Source organism: Astatotilapia calliptera, chromosome 5, assembly GCF_964374335.1.
Source record: "Astatotilapia calliptera chromosome 5, fAstCal68.1, whole genome shotgun sequence".
Classification (NCBI taxonomy): Eukaryota; Metazoa; Chordata; class Actinopteri; order Cichliformes; family Cichlidae; genus Astatotilapia; species Astatotilapia calliptera.
In genome coordinates, this window is record NC_137426.1 from 2,386,624 (window position 1) to 2,404,993 (window position 18,370).

The following is an 18,370-nucleotide window of genomic DNA, read 5'->3' on the forward strand; positions in this document are numbered from 1 at the left end:
TTTCCCCTCGGGAGCAACTGTTTGCTTTCCTTCACTAAGAGTCACGACTTCCCTTGCAGGATAAACAGATGATGTCACAGGTTGCTCCTCAGGGAAAGTTTGATCCGGCAGCATTTCAGGCTCGCTCTCACTGAACTCGCTTTCTCTCGCGTCTCCGTCACTTTCTCTCGTGTCTCCGTCACTTTCTGTCGTGTCTCCATCGCTCTCCAGAAACTCTTCCATGAAGCGGTCTAAAACCGGAAAGCCATCCTCCATGAAGTGTTCAATGATGCTCGTCACATCTTCACGTAGCTTTTCCAACGCCTCTGGCCTGTAGATTCACCGGATGGTGGCCACTTCATGACTGGCTTTAGCGTCCTCAGCCCCGTTTTTCTCTTCAGACTCGTGTTTCAGGTCGTGGTCCATGTTTGCTTCACTAAGAGTCACGACTTCCCTTGCAGGATAAACAGATGATGTCACAGGTTGCTCCTCAGGGAAAGTTTGATCCGGCAGCATTTCAGGCTCGCTCTCACTGAACTCGCTTTCTCTCGCGTCTCCGTCACTTTCTCTCGCGACTCCGTCACTTTCTCTCGCGACTCCGTCACTTTCTCTCCCGTCTCCGTCACTTTCTCTCGCGCGACTCCGTCACTTTCTCGCGCGACTCCGTCACTTTCTCTCGCGTCTCCGTCACTTTCTCTCGCGTCTCCGTCACTTTCTCTCGCGACTCCGTCACTTTCTCTCGCGTCTCCGTCACTTTCTCTCGCGACTCCGTCACTTTCTCTCCCGTCTCCGTCACTTTCTCTCGCGTCTCCGTCACTTTCCAGAAAGCCATCCTCCATGAAGTGTTCAATGATGCTCGTCACATCTTCACGTAGCTTTTCCAACGCCTCTAACCTGTAGATTCGCCGGATGGTGGCCACTTCATGACTGGCTTTAGCGTCCTCAGCCCCGTTTTTCTCTTCAGACTCGTGTTTCAGGTCGTGGTCCATGTTTGCTTCTGTGTTTGTGAAGAAGTAAGCTCAGGTGTGTTTGGTTTTAAACTCTGCAGAGGGAACTGCCATGTAGCCGTTGTCAAGGTGATCAGAGGTTCTTATGCAGACAATAATATTTAAAAACGTTAATTTAACTTTTTAATTGTATTTGTATTTAATTGTGTTTTGATCAGCCATAAACTAACGACGGCACACCTACACACACACACACACACACACACACACACACACACACACACATATTTCTGCCTTCGCGTTTTTTCGTCTTTGCCCTTCTTGTCCCAGTCTGCCCTCCGTACCGTGAGAGGCGTTAACAGCAGATAAGACTCCGGTGTTGTTGTGAAGATTAGGTTGTAGTTCTGCTGCTGCCTCTGCTCGTTTTGAAGCAAGATGTGAGGCTGAAGACAGTTGGCTACGTTTCGATGCTGCAGTTGAACCATAGATGGATTGGGCATAATCATGTTCTAATAGTCTGCGTAGACGTTTTCTTTCATATTCTCCATCAAAATCTCCATCTACACCGCTTATTCTTTCCAGGATGACTTTCACGATGTCATGAGTAACTGCTTCACATGCATCGGTTTTTCTTCGTATGTCTGATGAAGGTGCAATGTGACTTCTCATTTCAGTGTACAACTTTAGCAGTTCATCTTTTCTTTGCTCTACATCATCTGCAAGATCTGCCATTTCTTTCTCTGAAATGTCCAACTTTAATCTTTCTCTTGTTTCTCGCACTCGTATTTTCCATTGTTCATAAAGAGTTAATAGTCTTTTTTCTTTTTTACTTATCTCTTCTTTCTGATAAGTTAGCATTTTTTCGGTTGGCACCTTGGCTCTTTCTGAACGCCTTGGAATCGCAGAGTTACTTTGAGCTTTATCTTGTGGCTCATTTAATATTTGTTCTTTGTTTGCAAACTGTTCATTAATGTCTTCTTCTGAATCCTCCATTTTAACTTTATTTTCCTTATGCCTTTCGCCGTTTTGTTCTCTGACCTGCTTCTGCCATCTGCTGGACGTTGTGGGAATTGCCGTTAAACCTTGAGCCCTCGTGGTGTAGCAAAATGGCGGCGGTCAAGCTCTTACTGTAGCATCCAGTCGAACTGAGAAGGCCAGAACTGATGGTTGTTGAATGACTTTTATTATTCCTTGCCGTGTATCAGACAACGAACCAACGTAAGAGCTAGACAAACAAATGAAACAATTACCATATTATTCATGTACAGCATCTTAACCGCTCATTACGCTGGTCTAACCGTTATCTATTAAACTATATAATACATATTATGCATTTCAACTTGCTCAAATTAAATCTTATACATTACAAACCTTGTTCCCCTGTCGACTGTAGCTAGAACCATTTGTCTTCGTACAATTTAACTATATCCCTCTCTCCCTTTTCTCCGTTAGCATTAATTTTTCACCTTCTTCCGTCTTTCTGCACATCAAGCCGTTTACCGTTAAAACATTCACTTCCGGTCCCACAGGAAGTTACCAAAACAAAAGCACAAACGTTACATTACGTGAATGTGGGCCAGCTTTACACATCCGCCGCTACAAGGTTCTTATCGCCGATATCCAGCGGCTCAATTCACAACTATCAGCCGGACTACCAGAGCTAGCGGCGGCTACAGCGGAGCAGCGGCCCGTCCGAGCAGCCGGAGGCGGTGAGTGTCGCTGTCATTAGCCGCTAGCTGTTAGCCTGCTACCAGCTGTGTGACATGTAACTGCCTACAGCCGAGCGATGCTCGACTGATGTGTCCAGTGATTACCTCGACACTCAGCCCCCAAAGTCCCGCCGACAGGGTTATAACGGACCGGTCTGCCGAGCCTCAGTGCTCCGGTGAGCTAACGGGGGTCAGGGGGCATGCTAACAGCCGAGCTAGCTGTGCTTCATCATTGCTCAGGGCTACCCCGAGACTACACTTCATCATCAGCTGTATGTAGCAAGGTGATAAAAGTACATAATATTAGACCTAGGAGAGGGTAATCGCAGTGTATCAGTTACATACAGTTAAAGTAAATCCAGCATGATTAAATTCTTTAGGCAGTAAAAGTACACAGGTAGGATTGGGGCAAAGTAGTAAAAGTACACGGTAATGACTCAGAGAGGGCAGGAGATGTTTATGTCAGGTGCCAGGCGCTCTCCTGAACACGTGGCTGCTGTTTGTGACACAGCTGCCTTGCCCTGTGCTGTGATTGGACACGACGATGGTGGTGGTGTTTACAGGTGTGTCTCTGGCAGCAGTGTGTGGGTCAGGTGGCTCCAGTCAGACACCATGAGTTCTAAGGGAGGAAACCATGAGTCTTGAAATTACCTTGCCGTTGGTGGAATATGCATACAGGTAATTTCAAGACTCATGAGTGAGACCTGCAGTGGAAGCTTCTGCTCCACTGCAGGTCTCGCACGGGCGCACACACACACACACGCACACACGCGCGTGTGTGTGTGTGTGTGCGCCCGTGCGTGTGTGCGTCTTCCCTCAGTGATGTGCTTCTGTACCCCTCACAGAGGCCTACGTCCCTCCTCAGTTGTTCTATAACGGGAAGGTGGACTACTTCGACCTGCAGAGGCTGGGCGGGCTGCTGTCCCACCTGAAGAAAACCCTGAAAGGTAAGGTGTGCTCCTGGTGGGCGTGGCCCTGGGAGGCGTGCTCGTGGGGGGCGTGGCCCTGTCCAGCATGCTCCTGTGTCTGTTGTCAGTTTAGGTGTTTGGTAATGACTCTGAGCCCAGAGCGCTGGGACATGCAGGAGTCACTTCACACCGACCCCCTCAGTGTCTGATCAGCTGATTGGCGGCTGGGAGAGTCAGAAGTGCCCCAGGACAACGTGATTGGACGAGCTGTCGCTGCTTTGGTGACGTGTGCGAGCGTGAATCCTTTCTCAAGATCTCCTTCATTGATTTCCTGTCACGTCTGTCTAATGACGAGCTGTGCCTGCGTAGGAATCTTGAACTCAGTTTGTGAGGAGCAGCCAATCAGGAGCAAAGGTGCTCAGAGGGGGAGGAGCTAAAGCAGGGTGCACAGAGGTGTCACATAAACGGGGATTATTGTTAACTCATCCAAGATGAAGGACAGGGAGCTGGAAGCAGGCAAGCGCGCCCGCGTTAATAACTGGATCAAATCTGAAGTTGGTCATCACAGCTGTCTCCACCAGAGGGAGCAAGTGCTCCATGTTGGATAGAAACCTCTAACGTAACCAGTTTGACCAGTTTGCCCCCCATCAGGTTGAAAGCCGCTGGGGGGCGGGGTTGGCGTGAGGAGGTAAATACACCAACCATCACCCAAAAGAACCGTTTGAGATCCTGTCAGGTGTGTTTGATGTCTGTACCCCCCGTACACTGACTGACGATGGCGAGGCCTCAGACTCACAGATATGAAATACAAGAGGCGTGACGGGGTTAGCGGTGAGCGCCGATGGTCCTGAGCCAGCGGGCTTCGCCTCAGTATCAAGAGCAAGCGTCTGAATGATGTTTCCGTGGGGAGTGTTGAAAACACGCAGTTCTTTGAATCTTTGGGCTGAAGGAGGGACAATACTCGGTGTATAAATGCTCAATCAACAATCATTTATTTGCATACAATTCAACAATAAGAGCATTACAACGTCCGGACGGGAGAGATGCTACCAGAGGGTCAGGCACATGTCTCAAAATGGTGACGGGTTGCTCAGCTTTTTATAGTCTCTAGTGGCCCCCAGCTAGTCGTAAAAGCCAAAACATCACATTTTTTCTCTGTTACAGTGCCTAAGTTATGACCTCGGCAGTTGTTTCTCTGCTTTCTGTAAGGTGGGGGTGTGGAATGTGGTCTATCTCCCCTGTCTTTAGACACAGAGTCTCCTGCTTACAACCTTCTCTTCATGATTCAACAATTAAGCATGTCAAGAAAACAGTGTAACACATTCCCAGCAGATCAAGGATACAGAGTGATGCACCTTTATCTAATAAACTAATATGTGAATATGTTCTGTTAACTCAAAAGTATAATGAGAACTAAACTACATACAGATCACACACTCTATTTTAAAGGGTATAATATGATCTACAGCAGTATTCTAATTCAACTACTTTGATTACATATATAAGGTAACATATAATAACAGAATAATATCACAGGAGAAATGAGGCCGCCATCAGCAGGTGTGTAATGTGGATTGATTCACTCCGTTGTGCTGACTGGCAGCGCTGCACAACTGCCATCAGTTATCCGCTCCGGCGGCCCGCTCGCTTCCATTTCCTCTCAAAGGCGGGCACGCTGCTTCCTCCTACAGTCGCTCGTGATGAAGAGGAGCCCGAACAACTTACAGCCATTTGTATTTTGGACGTTTGACTTTGAGCGTGTGTTCCTGAAGGTTTAGTCGAGGAAGTCCTCTGCAGATTGGTCGGGAACTTCCTGCACGGGCCAACCAGTCAGCTCAGACTTTTAACACCCGCCCTCCTTCACTCTCAGTACCAGTGACAGTTTCTTTGTTACTGCCAGCTTCCTGTCAGGCTGATGCTCATTGGCTAACGCTCACACGCTGGTCTCCGATCAGTCTGAGGCCGTCTCCTCCTGACGCGCCCGGCACGGCTCGACGGTTTGACCTCGTCAGCGGTCAGAACGTTCGTAGAAAGCCGGTGCGAGCTGGCCTGGACGGCTAAGCTCAGTTTTAATGTAGGGTTGCAGTTTGTTTTTAAACGTATTTCTGTGGTTTTGAACTTTTCTGATGGTGTTTTGGGGTCTGAGTGAATATAAAATGCCGCTGTGAGAGCTGTGCTCGTCTGATGTTGGCGTTTTTCTGCAGACAGCTTGATGAAACTCAGCTGATGGGTTTGTTTTCATGAGTGAAGAACTACAACATGACAAATGTGCCTGTTTTCTCTTTTTCAGACGATTTGGCGAGTAAAGCAAACATCATCATCGACCCCGCGGAGATCCAGGCCACGTCCATGGACGACCTGGACGAGGACGACGAGAGCGGAGCTGCTCAGGTGATGTGGTGATGTCATTTGTTTGTGTGTCACCGAGTAAACAGTATGTGTAAAAGTACACATGAGTACTTCCAGATATTGAAATAAAACGATGGAACATGTAAACGTTATGAAGAGCGAGTGCACGGCGATGGATTCAACACGTTCTGCCGCCATTAAAAACCATGAAACATTTTTATGGCGTGCACGCTCTGAGTTGGAGAGCCGATCTAACGGCGCCGGTGACGGCACGCCCGCTTTGTCTAAGCCTGCGCCCGCACCTGTTTCTGTGGGCTGAGCCGCTCTGAAGACGACATGCTGCAAAATGTTGGCGTGGCGAGACCAGAACCAGCTGACGGGTGGCTCTGCAGAGGCGTGGCAGCTGCAGATGTGAAGCACAGCTGGCTGCGTCTGACGGAGAGCCTCGTCCATGTTTCTCTCAGGCTGCTTCCATTTGTCTTCATTGTTCCCGTTCACTGATCGTGGTTTTAATCCGTACTGCTTTAAGCCCCTCCCCCGATTGGCTGCCCTAGCTGAAACTGTGGGTTAGACAGGAAGTGAGGTAAAACGTATCCACTCGTTTTTTAAAGAACAAGCTTTAAAAAATTATCCTCACTGATGTTTAATATCCATAGTTTCTAAATGTGTGACCAAACATCTGTGCAGACAGCTGTGACCTCTGACCTCCTGATCCTCTGACATCACTTTTTTTTTTCCGTCTGACCACAGAGGCTGCCTGGGGCCGTGGCGATGGGCGGAGCTCTGGCGAGGCCCAGCTGGTTGAGTTCTCCCACTTTGGGTCGGGCCAACCGCTTCTTGAGCACGGCCGCCGTCAGCCTGATGACCCCCAGGCGACCCCTGAGTCAGCCGGAGAAGGTGAAGGTCCGAACGCTCGCCGTGGAGCAGCGCACCGAGGAGGACAGTGAGTACAACTCGCTCCTGCTACGGAACTCACGGGCATCAGCCCCGTTTGCTCAGAGCTTCTCCTGCGTTTGAAAATACGAAGCAGGTCTATGTGGCAGTGCGTGGCGCCCCCTGCTGGCAGCAGGAGGTCAGTGATTTGTCAGGAAGTTTGCTTTTACAGGCGTGATGAACAGCCACACAGGGGATCACTTCCGCATTTGCTCGCTTTGCGTGGAGCTTTTAGGAAGTGAGAATCAGAATTTAATTGTGTGAGGTTCACCTAGGCGTCAACGTGACGAGCGAGTCACTTCCTCTGTGGATGTATGGCGTCATTTTTGTGCCACTATTCTGAGCGCACGTAAAAAGGTTTGCAGGTGCAAGTGTTGCATTTTGAGGAGAAATTTCTTTTGAGCGAAGAAAATTCATTCCTGCGTGCAAAGAAATAATTTCAGTGTTTGCTATCTCACACACACACACACACACTCACTCACTCACTCACTCACTCACTCACTCACTCACTCACTCACTCACTCACACACACACACACACACACACACACACACACACACACACACACACACACACACCAGCAGCCCCTCTCGCTCAGTTTTTGCATTTGTGGTGCAATGACACCGGCGTGCAGGAGACGAGCAAAGTGAGAGAAGGGCCCGAGCCGTGATCGCTGCAGGAAAACGTCTGTGCTTCCATCTTTTAGTTGGAGTCTGCGTGTTGTTCCACTTCATCCTCCAATCGAAGGTAGTGATAAATGTTCAGCCACGCTCTCCTTTCTGCACCCAGCACAGTAATCAGAGTAATCAGAGTAAGCATGGTGATGGCAGGAAACAAAGCAGCAGAGGAATCTGCCAGGTAAAATATCAGGAAGTACTTTGTCAGTGACAGTGTTGGAGACGTTTGAGAAGAAGTGATTGGTTCCTGCGTTCTGGTTCTGGATGGTGGGACAGAGCGTGGATGGAGGTGGATCGATCCCTTGCGATGTCCACCAGTGTGTTTCATACCACGTGCTTTCAGCCCGGCGTGTTCAGCTTTACGAGGTATTCGTGTGCTGGGAGCTTTAATTGGGTCACTTCCTGTTGGGGTGTGTCAGGTGTCCTGTTGATTTCACATCATTATTTTTCACTGTTGGCCCAGACTAAGTTGGTCTCTGGTTGTTTCCTTCATTAGTCAAATGAGGCGCTCGTGCCTGATTGGCCGGTTAGACACAGCGTGAAGTTGGCGTGGAGCCAGTTATCATCGCCTGAGTCTTTGGGTGGAAGTGCCACAGCTGTAAAAATCTCTTGCCTTTTTTAACCATTTCCTGTTTCTCTGCAACCTGAAGTCGAGGGAAGTCATGGCAACGACGGCCTGTTGCTGGGGCGACCGCTCGAGGAGCCCGATCAACAAATTGCAGACAAGTCACTGCTGGAGATCGTGGACGGGATCGTGATGATGTACAACCTGAGTGTCCATCAGCAGCTGGGGAAGGTGAGTGTGTGTGTGTGTGCGTGTGTGTGTGCGTGTGTGTGTGCGCACGTCTGTGGTGTCTGCGATGAAGACCAGCGAGCACGTCATGGCCGTGCCTTAAACGAAGTGCTGAAGCAAAGAATGTGTCTAGAATTTTTTCTAATCGAATTATTCGAAACACACGATGAACCGTTGCAGCCCTAACTATATGCTTTAAAGGAAAGTTTGAAGCCTAATCTTGAAAGTAGAGATAGTGTCTGTCTCCTGAATCCAAACTGGAAGCTGGTTCCACAGAAGAGGGGCCTGAAAACTGAAGGCTCTGCCTCCCATTCTACTTTTAAATACTCTAGGAACAACAAGTAGGCCTGCAGAGCGAGAGCGAAGTGCTCTAATAGGGTGATATGGTACTACAAGGTCATTAAGATAAGATGGGGCCTGATTATTTAAGACCTTGTATGTGAGGAGCAGGATTTTGAATTCTGGATTTAACAGGAAGCCAAAACAGGAGAAATCTGCTCTCTCTTTCTAGTCCCTGTCAGGACTCTTGCTGCAGCATTTTGGATCAGCTGAAGGCTTTTCAGGGAGTTTTTTGGACTTCCTGATAATAATGAATTATAGTCGTCCAGCCTGGAAGTAATAAATGCATGAACTAGTTTTTCAGCGTCACTCTGAGACAGGATATTTCTAACTTTAGAGATGTTGCACAAATGGAAGAAAGCAGTCTTACATATTTGTTTAATATGTGCGTTGAAGGACATGTCCTGGTCAAAAATGACTCCAAGGTTCCTCACAGCGTTACTGGAGGCCAAGGTAATGCCATCCAGAGTAAGAATCTGGTTAGATACCATATTTCTAAGCTTTTCAGGGCCGAGTACAATAACCTCAGTTTGATCTGAATTAAGAAGCAGAAAGTTAGCGGCCATCCAGGTCTTTATGTCTTTAAGACATTCCTGCAGTTTAACTCATTGGTGTGTGTTATCTGGCTTCATGGACAGATAGAGCTGGGTGTCATCTGCATAGCAGTGAAAATGTATGCTATGTCTTCTAATGATGCTGCCTAAGGGAAGCATGTATAATGTAAACAGAATTGGGCCTAGCACTGAACCCTGTGGAACTCTACTGTAAAGGTTAATGCTGCATATTTTATTCCTGTGACTTTCTCTGCAGCTGGTTTTGTCTGCAGGTGGAAAAACTCCCACAGTGAGTTCATCCTTTGGTTTGGTGCTCATCACGCTCCAGTTGGTCACATCACTGTTAACAATCCCTTCTTGTTTTAAACTTCTATATTTAAAACTTGCTGAAGTATCTGTGGGCGGTCCTGACCTTTAGCTGCATCCACCTTTCTCTCGGGTGGGTTGACCCGAAGCAGCTGTGCTCAGAGCGCTGTGATTTGTGTGTCTGGTTTTATTTTTACGTTTTTATTCGAGGTGTCTGAATAACGTGTCTGTGCGCATTAAAGCGAAGCACTCCGAGTCCTCTGGTCAAACACGGGCGCCTCGCTGAGCCTGAAGGTTTTTTCTACTCTGCGATTGGCTCATCCTCCCCACACTAACGCTGTGCGACCTCTGACCCCTGTCTCATTTAAAAGCGCCTCTGAGTCTGTAACGTGTGCGTTTCCATCACGTAGCTGCTGCGTGGTCAGACTCTAATGACGAGTTTTCATGGTCGCTGTGACAATCAGCCAATTAGATCGCTCGTGCCTCCAGTGTTTTTCTCAGCAGCGTGCTAACATGTGTCTCTCCTCTCAGATGGTGGTGGTGTCAGACGACGTCCATGAGTACGCCGTGGCGCTGAAGGATACGGAGGAGAAGATCGCCCACTGCCCCGCCAGAGTGAGTGCCACCGCCGCCTCAGCTGGACATCAGGGCGAGTTTTAGAAGCAGTGCTTGGTCTGAGTGACCCTCATCACTCAGGTCACTCAGACCAAGGCTCAGATTGGTGAGGTGGGTGGGGTCAGCAGTGGGACCTGATTGGCTGATTGACCGAGTCAGACAGCTTTAGACAGATTATCACTGCAGTGGGAGAGAGGAGCTCAGGAGGTTCATGGATGCTGGGAGACGGAGGCAGATGATTGGCTGTGGCGCCCCCTGTGGGAGAAAGACCTTTGTTGCAGGCTAACAAAAACGACTGCTTAGCTTTGGATTCATGGTTTACAGAGCCTCTGATTTTCCTCGACAGCAGGTGTCCGTGTGTCTGCTCTCTGTCTGACATGAGATCACTTCTGATTGGATCACGTCCAACGACACGAACGATAGAACAAAAGAGCATCTCTCAGTGAAAGGGGGGATGGCTCGGTTAACGCGCCCCTCCACCCCTCACTGGGGCGACGCATTCCCACCAACAGGCCCTCATTTTCTGCCACGCTTCGTGTTTTCATGTCGTTCTCTCTGCAGGATTTCTTTATTGATGTTCGCTGTAGTTAGCCACGATGTAGGGGGCGATCGTGGCTCAAGAGTTGGGAGTTCGCCTTGTAATCGGAAGGTTGCCGGTTCGAGCCCCGGCTCGGACAGTCTCGGTCGTTGTGTCCTTGGGCAAGACACTTCACCTGTTGCCTACTGGTGGTGGTCAGAGGGCCCGGTGGCGCCAGTGTCCGGCAGCCCTGACCTTGGCACCACTTCATAAAAATGGGTCACGCCTCACAGTTTTCATCCAATCATAGCGAGCCAGAACAGGTCCACCTTTGATTCTAGTTGAGTAAAGAGCAGCTGGAATCGGCAGTCTCCTCTTCTGAGATCACTTTTATTCATGTGTCCGACTCTCTGCGGTCCTGCTGCCCTCGCAGTGCAGAGCGGGACACTAAGCTTCATTTCTAATTAAAGACACGCCTCCACTGGCCTGGAGGGCGCTCTCCTTCTTGACCTCTTCAGTTCTTACTAAGACTGTTTAGAATAAAACCTTATTTCTATAAAGTGAGGCCAGTTGTAACAAGCTTAGCTTCACTGCATGTTGCTGGTGTCTCCACCCACAGGGTGGTGTGGGTCTGTGCAGCACTCTCAGGTGGAGCACACACCTGACCCTTTAGGACGGCTTTTCCTTTAATCTGTCCCCGGTCTGCGTGTCCTTCTCTGTACTCGTGTTTAGGGCTGGGCCATATTATACCGTTCACGGTAATACCGGTATAATGTTAGGCAACGATAGGAAAATGAAATATCGCGATAGAATGGGAGTAAAACGCGCATGCGCAGTGCCTTTGTTTTCATACGCACATGGCCGATTGTTGAGTGAAACAGATGAACCAGAATTGGTTTGTAAAAATGGTGCAACTTCAGTGATGTGGAACTGGTTTGGTGTTTGTCCGTCAGATACACAACAAAGCACATTTTTTTGCAGAACATGCAAGCGGCCGTCGTTATTGTCATATTTGTCGGACTAAGATGCTCTTAAATCTGGGAGTAATCTGGGTCCTAAACTCCGTATGCTTCAGGTCAAACAACACTGCAGCATCACTGAGAGTTAAAAACTGTCTAAATTCTTTCATCTTTAATAAAACGATCAGCATTGCTGCTTTACCAGGTGTAACTATGAAGTTTAACTTCCAGGCATCCATGAAAACAAAATTTATTACATTTAACGGAGTTAGAAGTTAGCAGGAAGCTAGCGGAAGTTAGCTCGCTAGTTTCGCTAGTTACCTAAGCATGATATAGCATGTTCTGACAGAGAGATTTCTGAAAAAATTCAAACGTACAGCTCTGTTATCACTTCCAACATAAATGAAGACAGGAAACTAAACAGCAGTGACGTTTGTAGGGTTACTGAAGTTGGGCTAGCTGGTATATAATGATGTGCTACGTGATCGCTAGCGACACAGCTATGTTAGCATAACATAAACAGTGAAGCTGGAGGACGAACACTAACACTTTTCCACTTATAAAAGTTAACGTGAAGGTTCTTCATGGTTAGAGACAAATGCAATCGCATGGCAGGATGCTGTAAACGGACCAAACTTCAGTCAGGAGAACAACTGAGATAATCCATCCACAATACGAGGTTAGTCATTAATATACTGCAACAACATGGGAATAGCTCAGCTGCCAGAGAATTCAACATTAATGAATCAATGGTACAGAAGTGGAGGAAGCAAGAAGAATGAGTTTAATAAAGTTTGATTTATCTGACTGCTTTGTTTCGCTTAATGTGCCTTATAATCCCGTGCACCTTATGGTCCGAAAAATACGTACTGCACACTGCAGTTTAATGTTGCAAAGCACCTCTTTTTAACTTCAGTGGATATTATACATGGTTATGCTCAGTATATGTCAGCCCATTTCTACTGGAAATGCCTTTGGGTTAAACTTTCAGCAAGGAATTTGCATTTGCACTGTTACATTTTTATAAAGCTTTAATGTACATAAAAACCAGCTTCTTGTTTAAGTGAAAATAAATGGAAGGTTGTCTTTTTGCGCGAGTAATGTTGTGGAGTTGTATTTTGTTTCGCATCAATTATATCGTCAGTTATATCGTTATCGCAAATTTTCAAATATATATCGTGATAAATATTTTTGGCCATATCGCCCTGCTCTACTCGTGTTTGTCTTTTAGTGCAGATCAGCTCCAGTCAGAGGAAGCTAGCCCCTCTGTGCAGCAGCGCCCCCTGCTGGGTGGTCAACACTTACTCCACCCACCCACTCCTGGACCTCCACCTCCTCCAGCTGTTCTGTGGGTTCTGTAATCTCCAGCTGTGTGTGCTGGGCCTCCTGGTCAGATGCTGAACCTCCTCCACTGCCTCCCTTCCATATAGAGGAGCAGCGGCTCTCCTCTGAGCCCCTCACTATCTCTTGTCTATGAATGACCACCTTACAGGGGTGGAGATGTTTGCATGTTGGCCAGAACTGTAGGAGGGTGTCGTGTGAGCAGGTCACATGGGTCCCACCCACAGTCAAAGGTTCCTGATCCTCTTGGTGTAATCCAGAGAGCTGATCTGGATCCAGGCTGAGGACGGAACATTTAGCCTCGGTTTGTGACCCGTCGCCTGGAAACGGCTGATGGGGTGGCGTCGACACCGCCCGCCCGGGGATGTGTGAATGTGATAACTTGAACGAGGTGACGTAGCAGCTTCACATTCATACCGAACGTGCATCTACGAGGAGACGGAGGGCGAGCACTGGAGCCCACCATAACTAATGAACCGAATCCCCCGAGGACCGCGGGACGCCTCGCAGCAGAAATGATGAGCTCAGCAGTTCCATCCATCATCTGAGATAAAACGCCGTGCGGGGAAATCCGGCCTCACAATGTCTCCTGGTGACATTGTGATATATATTTGTGTGTCATCTGCATAGCTGTGATAGTTTATTTTGTTGTTGTTTATAATCTGTGCCAGTGGGAGCATGTAGGGTCCAGTAGGTGGCAGTGTTGAGCAAAAAATGCTTAATGTCACTGTGGTCTCAGTTTTTAACCCTCCTGTAATGTTGTTTCTCAGGTACAGCAGTGACGTTGCTGAGTCGGTTTGACCCAAGACATGTTTAGTCATCCAAAAGTGTCAGAAAACAAAATTCCAGAAAACTTTGTTCATAACTTATTATGGACTGCTTCTTATACAGCGCTTTCCTACTCTGTCTGAGCACTCAAAGCACTTTATGCAGCTCATTCACCTAACCACACCAGTGCTTCATTTAAGCTGTTAAGTGCGACGCTAGGTTAGTATCTTACCCAACGATATTTGGCATGCCGCCTGGGATTGAACCACCAACCTTCTGGTTAGTGGCTGAACTGCTGTACCACCTGAGCTACAGCCACCCCGTCATCACCACCTCCATGACTAACAATTTCTATCAATATTTAGTGCAACGGGCTTCTATCATGGTCCAAAGAGGATATATCACTCGTTTCAGAGAATCTTTATATATTTTGGTGCTTTCCCGCTCTACTTTGCAGAGTGAGCCATGCATTTAGTCATTCAGCAGGTCTACCCCATCCATTTGCGTGATGGTGTTTTTAATTTGTTAAATATAATAATTGTGTTTGTAGACTATGAATGTGTTTAAAATAATAATTGAACAGAGTTTTCTAGAACCACACGCAGATTGATACATACAGGTGATGTTGTGGTCCGCAGCGCAGCAAAGCCCCAATAGGCTGGAAGAAGGAGAGGATCATCACCAGGCAGCCCAGCACCAGATGTGCACCCTGGAAACAAATCACATTAACACTGGTGATCATGATGATACAAGTATTAGTCTGACAGCTGAAAGAGAATGTTTAAATAATCCATCCATCCATTCGCTTCCGCGTATCCTTCTCAGGGTCACTGGAGTCTTTCTCAGCTGTCATAGGGCGAGAGGCGGGGTACACCCTGGATAGGTCGCCAGTCTGTCGCAGGGCTAACACATAGCGACAGACAACCATTCACACTCACATTCACACCTAGTAAAGTGTAAAGTGTGCGTGTTAGTCCCCATAGGGAAATAGTTCCTCTGCATTTAACCCATTCACCCAGTGAAGCAGTGGGCAGCCACCAGTGCAGCGCCCGGGGAGCAGTGTGTAGGGACGGCACCTTGCTCAGGGGTACCTCAGGGTAGCCGTTCAGTGGAGTCGAACCCCCGACCTTCCGATCATGGGGCCACCACTCTACCTACTGAGCTATCCCTGCCCAAAGTGGCAATTTGGATTATCCAATTAACCTATCCCCACAAGCTGCATGTCTTTGGACGGTGGGAGGAAGCCGGAGTACCCGGAGGGAACCCACGCAAACACGGAGGGAACCCACGCAAACACGGGGAGAACATGCAAACTCCACACAGAAAGACCCCGGCCTGATGGTGGAATTGAACTCAGGACCTTCTTGCTGTGCAGCAACAGTGCTAACCACCGTGCCACCATGCTGCCCTGTTTAAATAATATTAGGAGAAATAAAACATTAAAATCATAGTTTGATTTTAAAGAGGTGCAACATTTGGCTGTAAACCCAAGAAAATGTTGCCTGGCAATTTTTAATAATTATTTAATAATTACCATTAATATTAATAAGAGTCACTCAATAATAACATCCAGTATATTATCTCTGCCTCCAGCTTGTATGTTTAACAGTTACTTATATTTAGGATTTAAAAACTATACACTAAAAAAAGACATGTAAATGTCTCACAACATAATTAGGAGAGTAATTGGACTGATTCTTATATAGCGCTTTTCTACTCTCCCGGAGTACTCAAAGCGCTCTCTATACAACACGCCACATTCACCCAGTCACTCCCATTCCCATCCCACTCCCCTGAGATAACAATAGAGTTGTATTGGCAATCCAAAACCTTGGGAAGAATTCTGTTATCTACAACAAAAAAATCGATCCGTGAGTATGACCGGTGCACTGGTGAGAAAAATGAGAATTGTTTAGATGTAGGATTTTTGTTCCTCCAGGGGTCAAAAAAAGCATAAGATTGCATAAAGGATTTTAGAACATTACCTGCTTTTGAAATTTTGCTATCAGGTTTTGGGTTTGATCTGTCAAGTTGAGGATTAAGTACGCAGTTAAAGTCACCACCCAGTATCAAATGGGACTCTGTTAAATCTGGCAGGTGTTTTAAAAAGGTACAATAAAAATTTGGATCGTCCCAGTTTGGTCCATATACATTAGCAAGAATTACTTGTTTCCCATACAACAACATCGGATCTCAATGATTTTAAATGAGTAAAACCCTTGTGCGTTTAACCGGATTATTTATACCTTTAGGGTTAGGGTTAGGGGGTGGGGGGTTAGGGGTTAGGTATTAGGAGATTGTGTCTTAGTTGTCTCCGTTTGGAGCTCCATTGCATGGTCCTAGCGGCCGACTGGACCTTTATTTTCCTTATGATCTTGTAGTGTTATATGTGCTTCTCCTCTGTTTTCCTTTTATGTGTGTGAGTCTTGGTGGCATCCCTCATGATGGGATATAGAAAGGATGCCAATGTATAATCCCTGTTAAAATGCACTTGCCAAGGGAAATGGCCAAAAGTGCTCAGGTATAAATAAAAGAATAAAAAATTATTAAAACTCAACTAAAAACCAACATGCGAACAGACCCTCCCACACCTCCATAGGGGAAATCTCACCCATATTTATAAGAAATTTAATTTTAAATTTTGGAGTTAGTAAATATAATAATTCATGCAGCTGTTATGGAACACAGCAAACACAATCAATTATTTTTCAACACTTTTATTTGCACATCCATGTTAGTACATTGTTGGAGGTTCAGGAAGGTCTGCTGACATATCGGTAATCTTGCTAGTCCCCTTACTTGGGTTGGACTTACTTATAAAAGCTTTAAAAAAACATAAATAATTATTAAAACATAAATAATTATACCTAAAAAACCTTAAAGCACAAACCTATTCCACCTCTCACGATGTTAAAAAATGCATTAATAAGCTAAAAAAACATTTTACACAGGGAATTATAATTAAAACCAAGACCATTCCACTGACCGCCAGGCTGTCCAAAGTGGATTTAAAAGACCAGCTCGATGAAGCTACCCAACTCTAAAACCCACAGGATGATATTTATGTTAAAATTCTCTTCATCCTGGGTGGTCCTAAGGTCAGTTTATCTAAATTTTCATCTTTAAAAGAATCTAGCCTGCTCCCCAGAGTATCCATTTTATCTAATCTATACCTCCACATGTTTATGTGATTTGATTTTTTTCAATGGCAGCAGTGTTACTTTCAACTACGCCGCCTCAAATCAAGCCTCACTTTATTGATATATTAGAATGAAGGGGGATCTGTGCAGTCACATGAAGTATTTACTTCTATGTAGACCGCCTTGTCCCTATTTGGGACATTTCTCATCATCTCCCCAATGTACTGCCTGTTTCGGCTGTAATTATCTTTATCATATATCTTCCCATGTGGAGTAGGTGCCCCTGTTGAGCCAGGCCAGATAAAAAGAAAAAAAAGAAGTTAAAAAAGACCAATAAGACCAATAAAATCACCTCATTAAAGCAATCTTCTTAAAACATAATCCACCTAATCCCACCCTCGTTATTTTCCTTCCCTCCCTCCTCCCCAAACCATAAAAATTAAAACAACACCTGACCATATTCATACTATGTGTAACATGCTTAAGAGCCTTCTTGGCTTAAAATTAATACTAGAACGTCAAAACACATGTCCCTGTCTCCCCCCGGCCCCACCTCCCCTCCCAGACCAGCCTTTGAGCCTCCTCTTCCAACCCTCATTAATCTGGACTCCAAGATTAAAATTCTTACCGGGGAACTCACCTTGCCTTTATATCTGTGGTTAGGCTTCCACTGGATCTTTGTCAGAATCGTCTTCACTTGTTGTTCCAGGGCCTTTAAGCAGTGTGCTGTACTTTTTAAGTGTCTTTGAACCAAGTCCCTTCTTAATGTTGCTCCTTTACACAGTGTCGTTTCGTGGAGTTCAAGGTTGACTGTGGTTACTTTACACACTGCACACTCTTTACGCCACACAGGAAATTACAGGCTAAAAAAACCATTGGAGCTCCCCTCTTAAAATCCAGAAAATAAAAGGGTTAAAAGAATAAAATCTCTTCCTCTCCCCCAGAGGATAGTCTTAAAACCGGGAGGGCCAATTCTGCTTAATCCCACTTAAACTTTAGGGTTAGGGGTTAGGTGAAAACAGGCCACCAATGGGCCTGACAGGCACTGTCCATCAGTGGGGGCCGAGGATTCTTGCCGGGAGGTGGAGACCCTGCCCGGGTGTTCCAAAAATTACCCATGTCTTGGGTTAACTGTCTATAGGCCGTCGCGACGTTTCGGCTGTGTTGTGCCTTCTTCAGGGTTAGGGGTTAGGGTTAGGGAGAGGAAAAGTGTTCCGGTCCCCGAAGAGACGCGGAGGTGCACGGTCCTTCCCTTGGGCCCTCCCGCTACTCCACTGCCTGTTACGGCCACCAGGCACAAGACGCCGTCCCCGGTACCGTACAGGGATCCAATCCTGGTCCTCATCCAGGTAGACCATTTTGTGTTGTCGTGTTGTGGTGTTTGTATTGTCTTGTCTGTGATGAAGCCTTTGTTATCTAATAATAAAGTTTTGTGTGGATGATGCAGCCTTTGGTATTATAGTTTAATAAATTTTGTTTGTTTGTTATTTATGAATGTAGGTATGAATGATAATGTATTTAATTTATAGTGCAAAA

General features: G+C 46.6%; 1 protein-coding gene across 1 annotated transcript; it reads left to right on the top strand.

Moving 5' to 3' along the window:
• Positions 1-1,192: 1,192 nt before the first annotated feature.
• Positions 1,193-17,266, top strand: LOC145428646 (E3 ubiquitin-protein ligase RNF123-like). Its single transcript, XM_080301113.1, has 7 exons — positions 1,193-1,321; positions 2,530-2,635; positions 3,481-3,582; positions 5,834-5,934; positions 6,643-6,835; positions 8,153-8,298; positions 10,026-17,266. Exons 4-7 carry the CDS (start codon positions 5,893-5,895, stop codon positions 10,152-10,154), a joined length of 510 nt encoding a protein of 169 aa, XP_080157239.1. The 5' UTR covers positions 1,193-1,321; positions 2,530-2,635; positions 3,481-3,582; positions 5,834-5,892; the 3' UTR covers positions 10,155-17,266.
• The last annotated feature ends 1,104 nt before the right edge of the window (positions 17,267-18,370 follow it).

What these genes read in the sequence shown, in the direction of transcription:
- LOC145428646 (XM_080301113.1), top strand. Translation starts at nt 5,893, where the DNA reads ATGGACGACCTGGACGAGGACGACGAGAGCGGAGCTGCTCAG. An exon ending in GCAGCGCACCGAGGAGGACA is followed by an intron (nt 6,836 to 8,152) that starts GTGAGTACAACT and finishes TGCAACCTGAAG; the next exon opens with TCGAGGGAAGTCATGGCAAC. An exon ending in TCCATCAGCAGCTGGGGAAG is followed by an intron (nt 8,299 to 10,025) that starts GTGAGTGTGTGT and finishes CTCTCCTCTCAG; the next exon opens with ATGGTGGTGGTGTCAGACGA.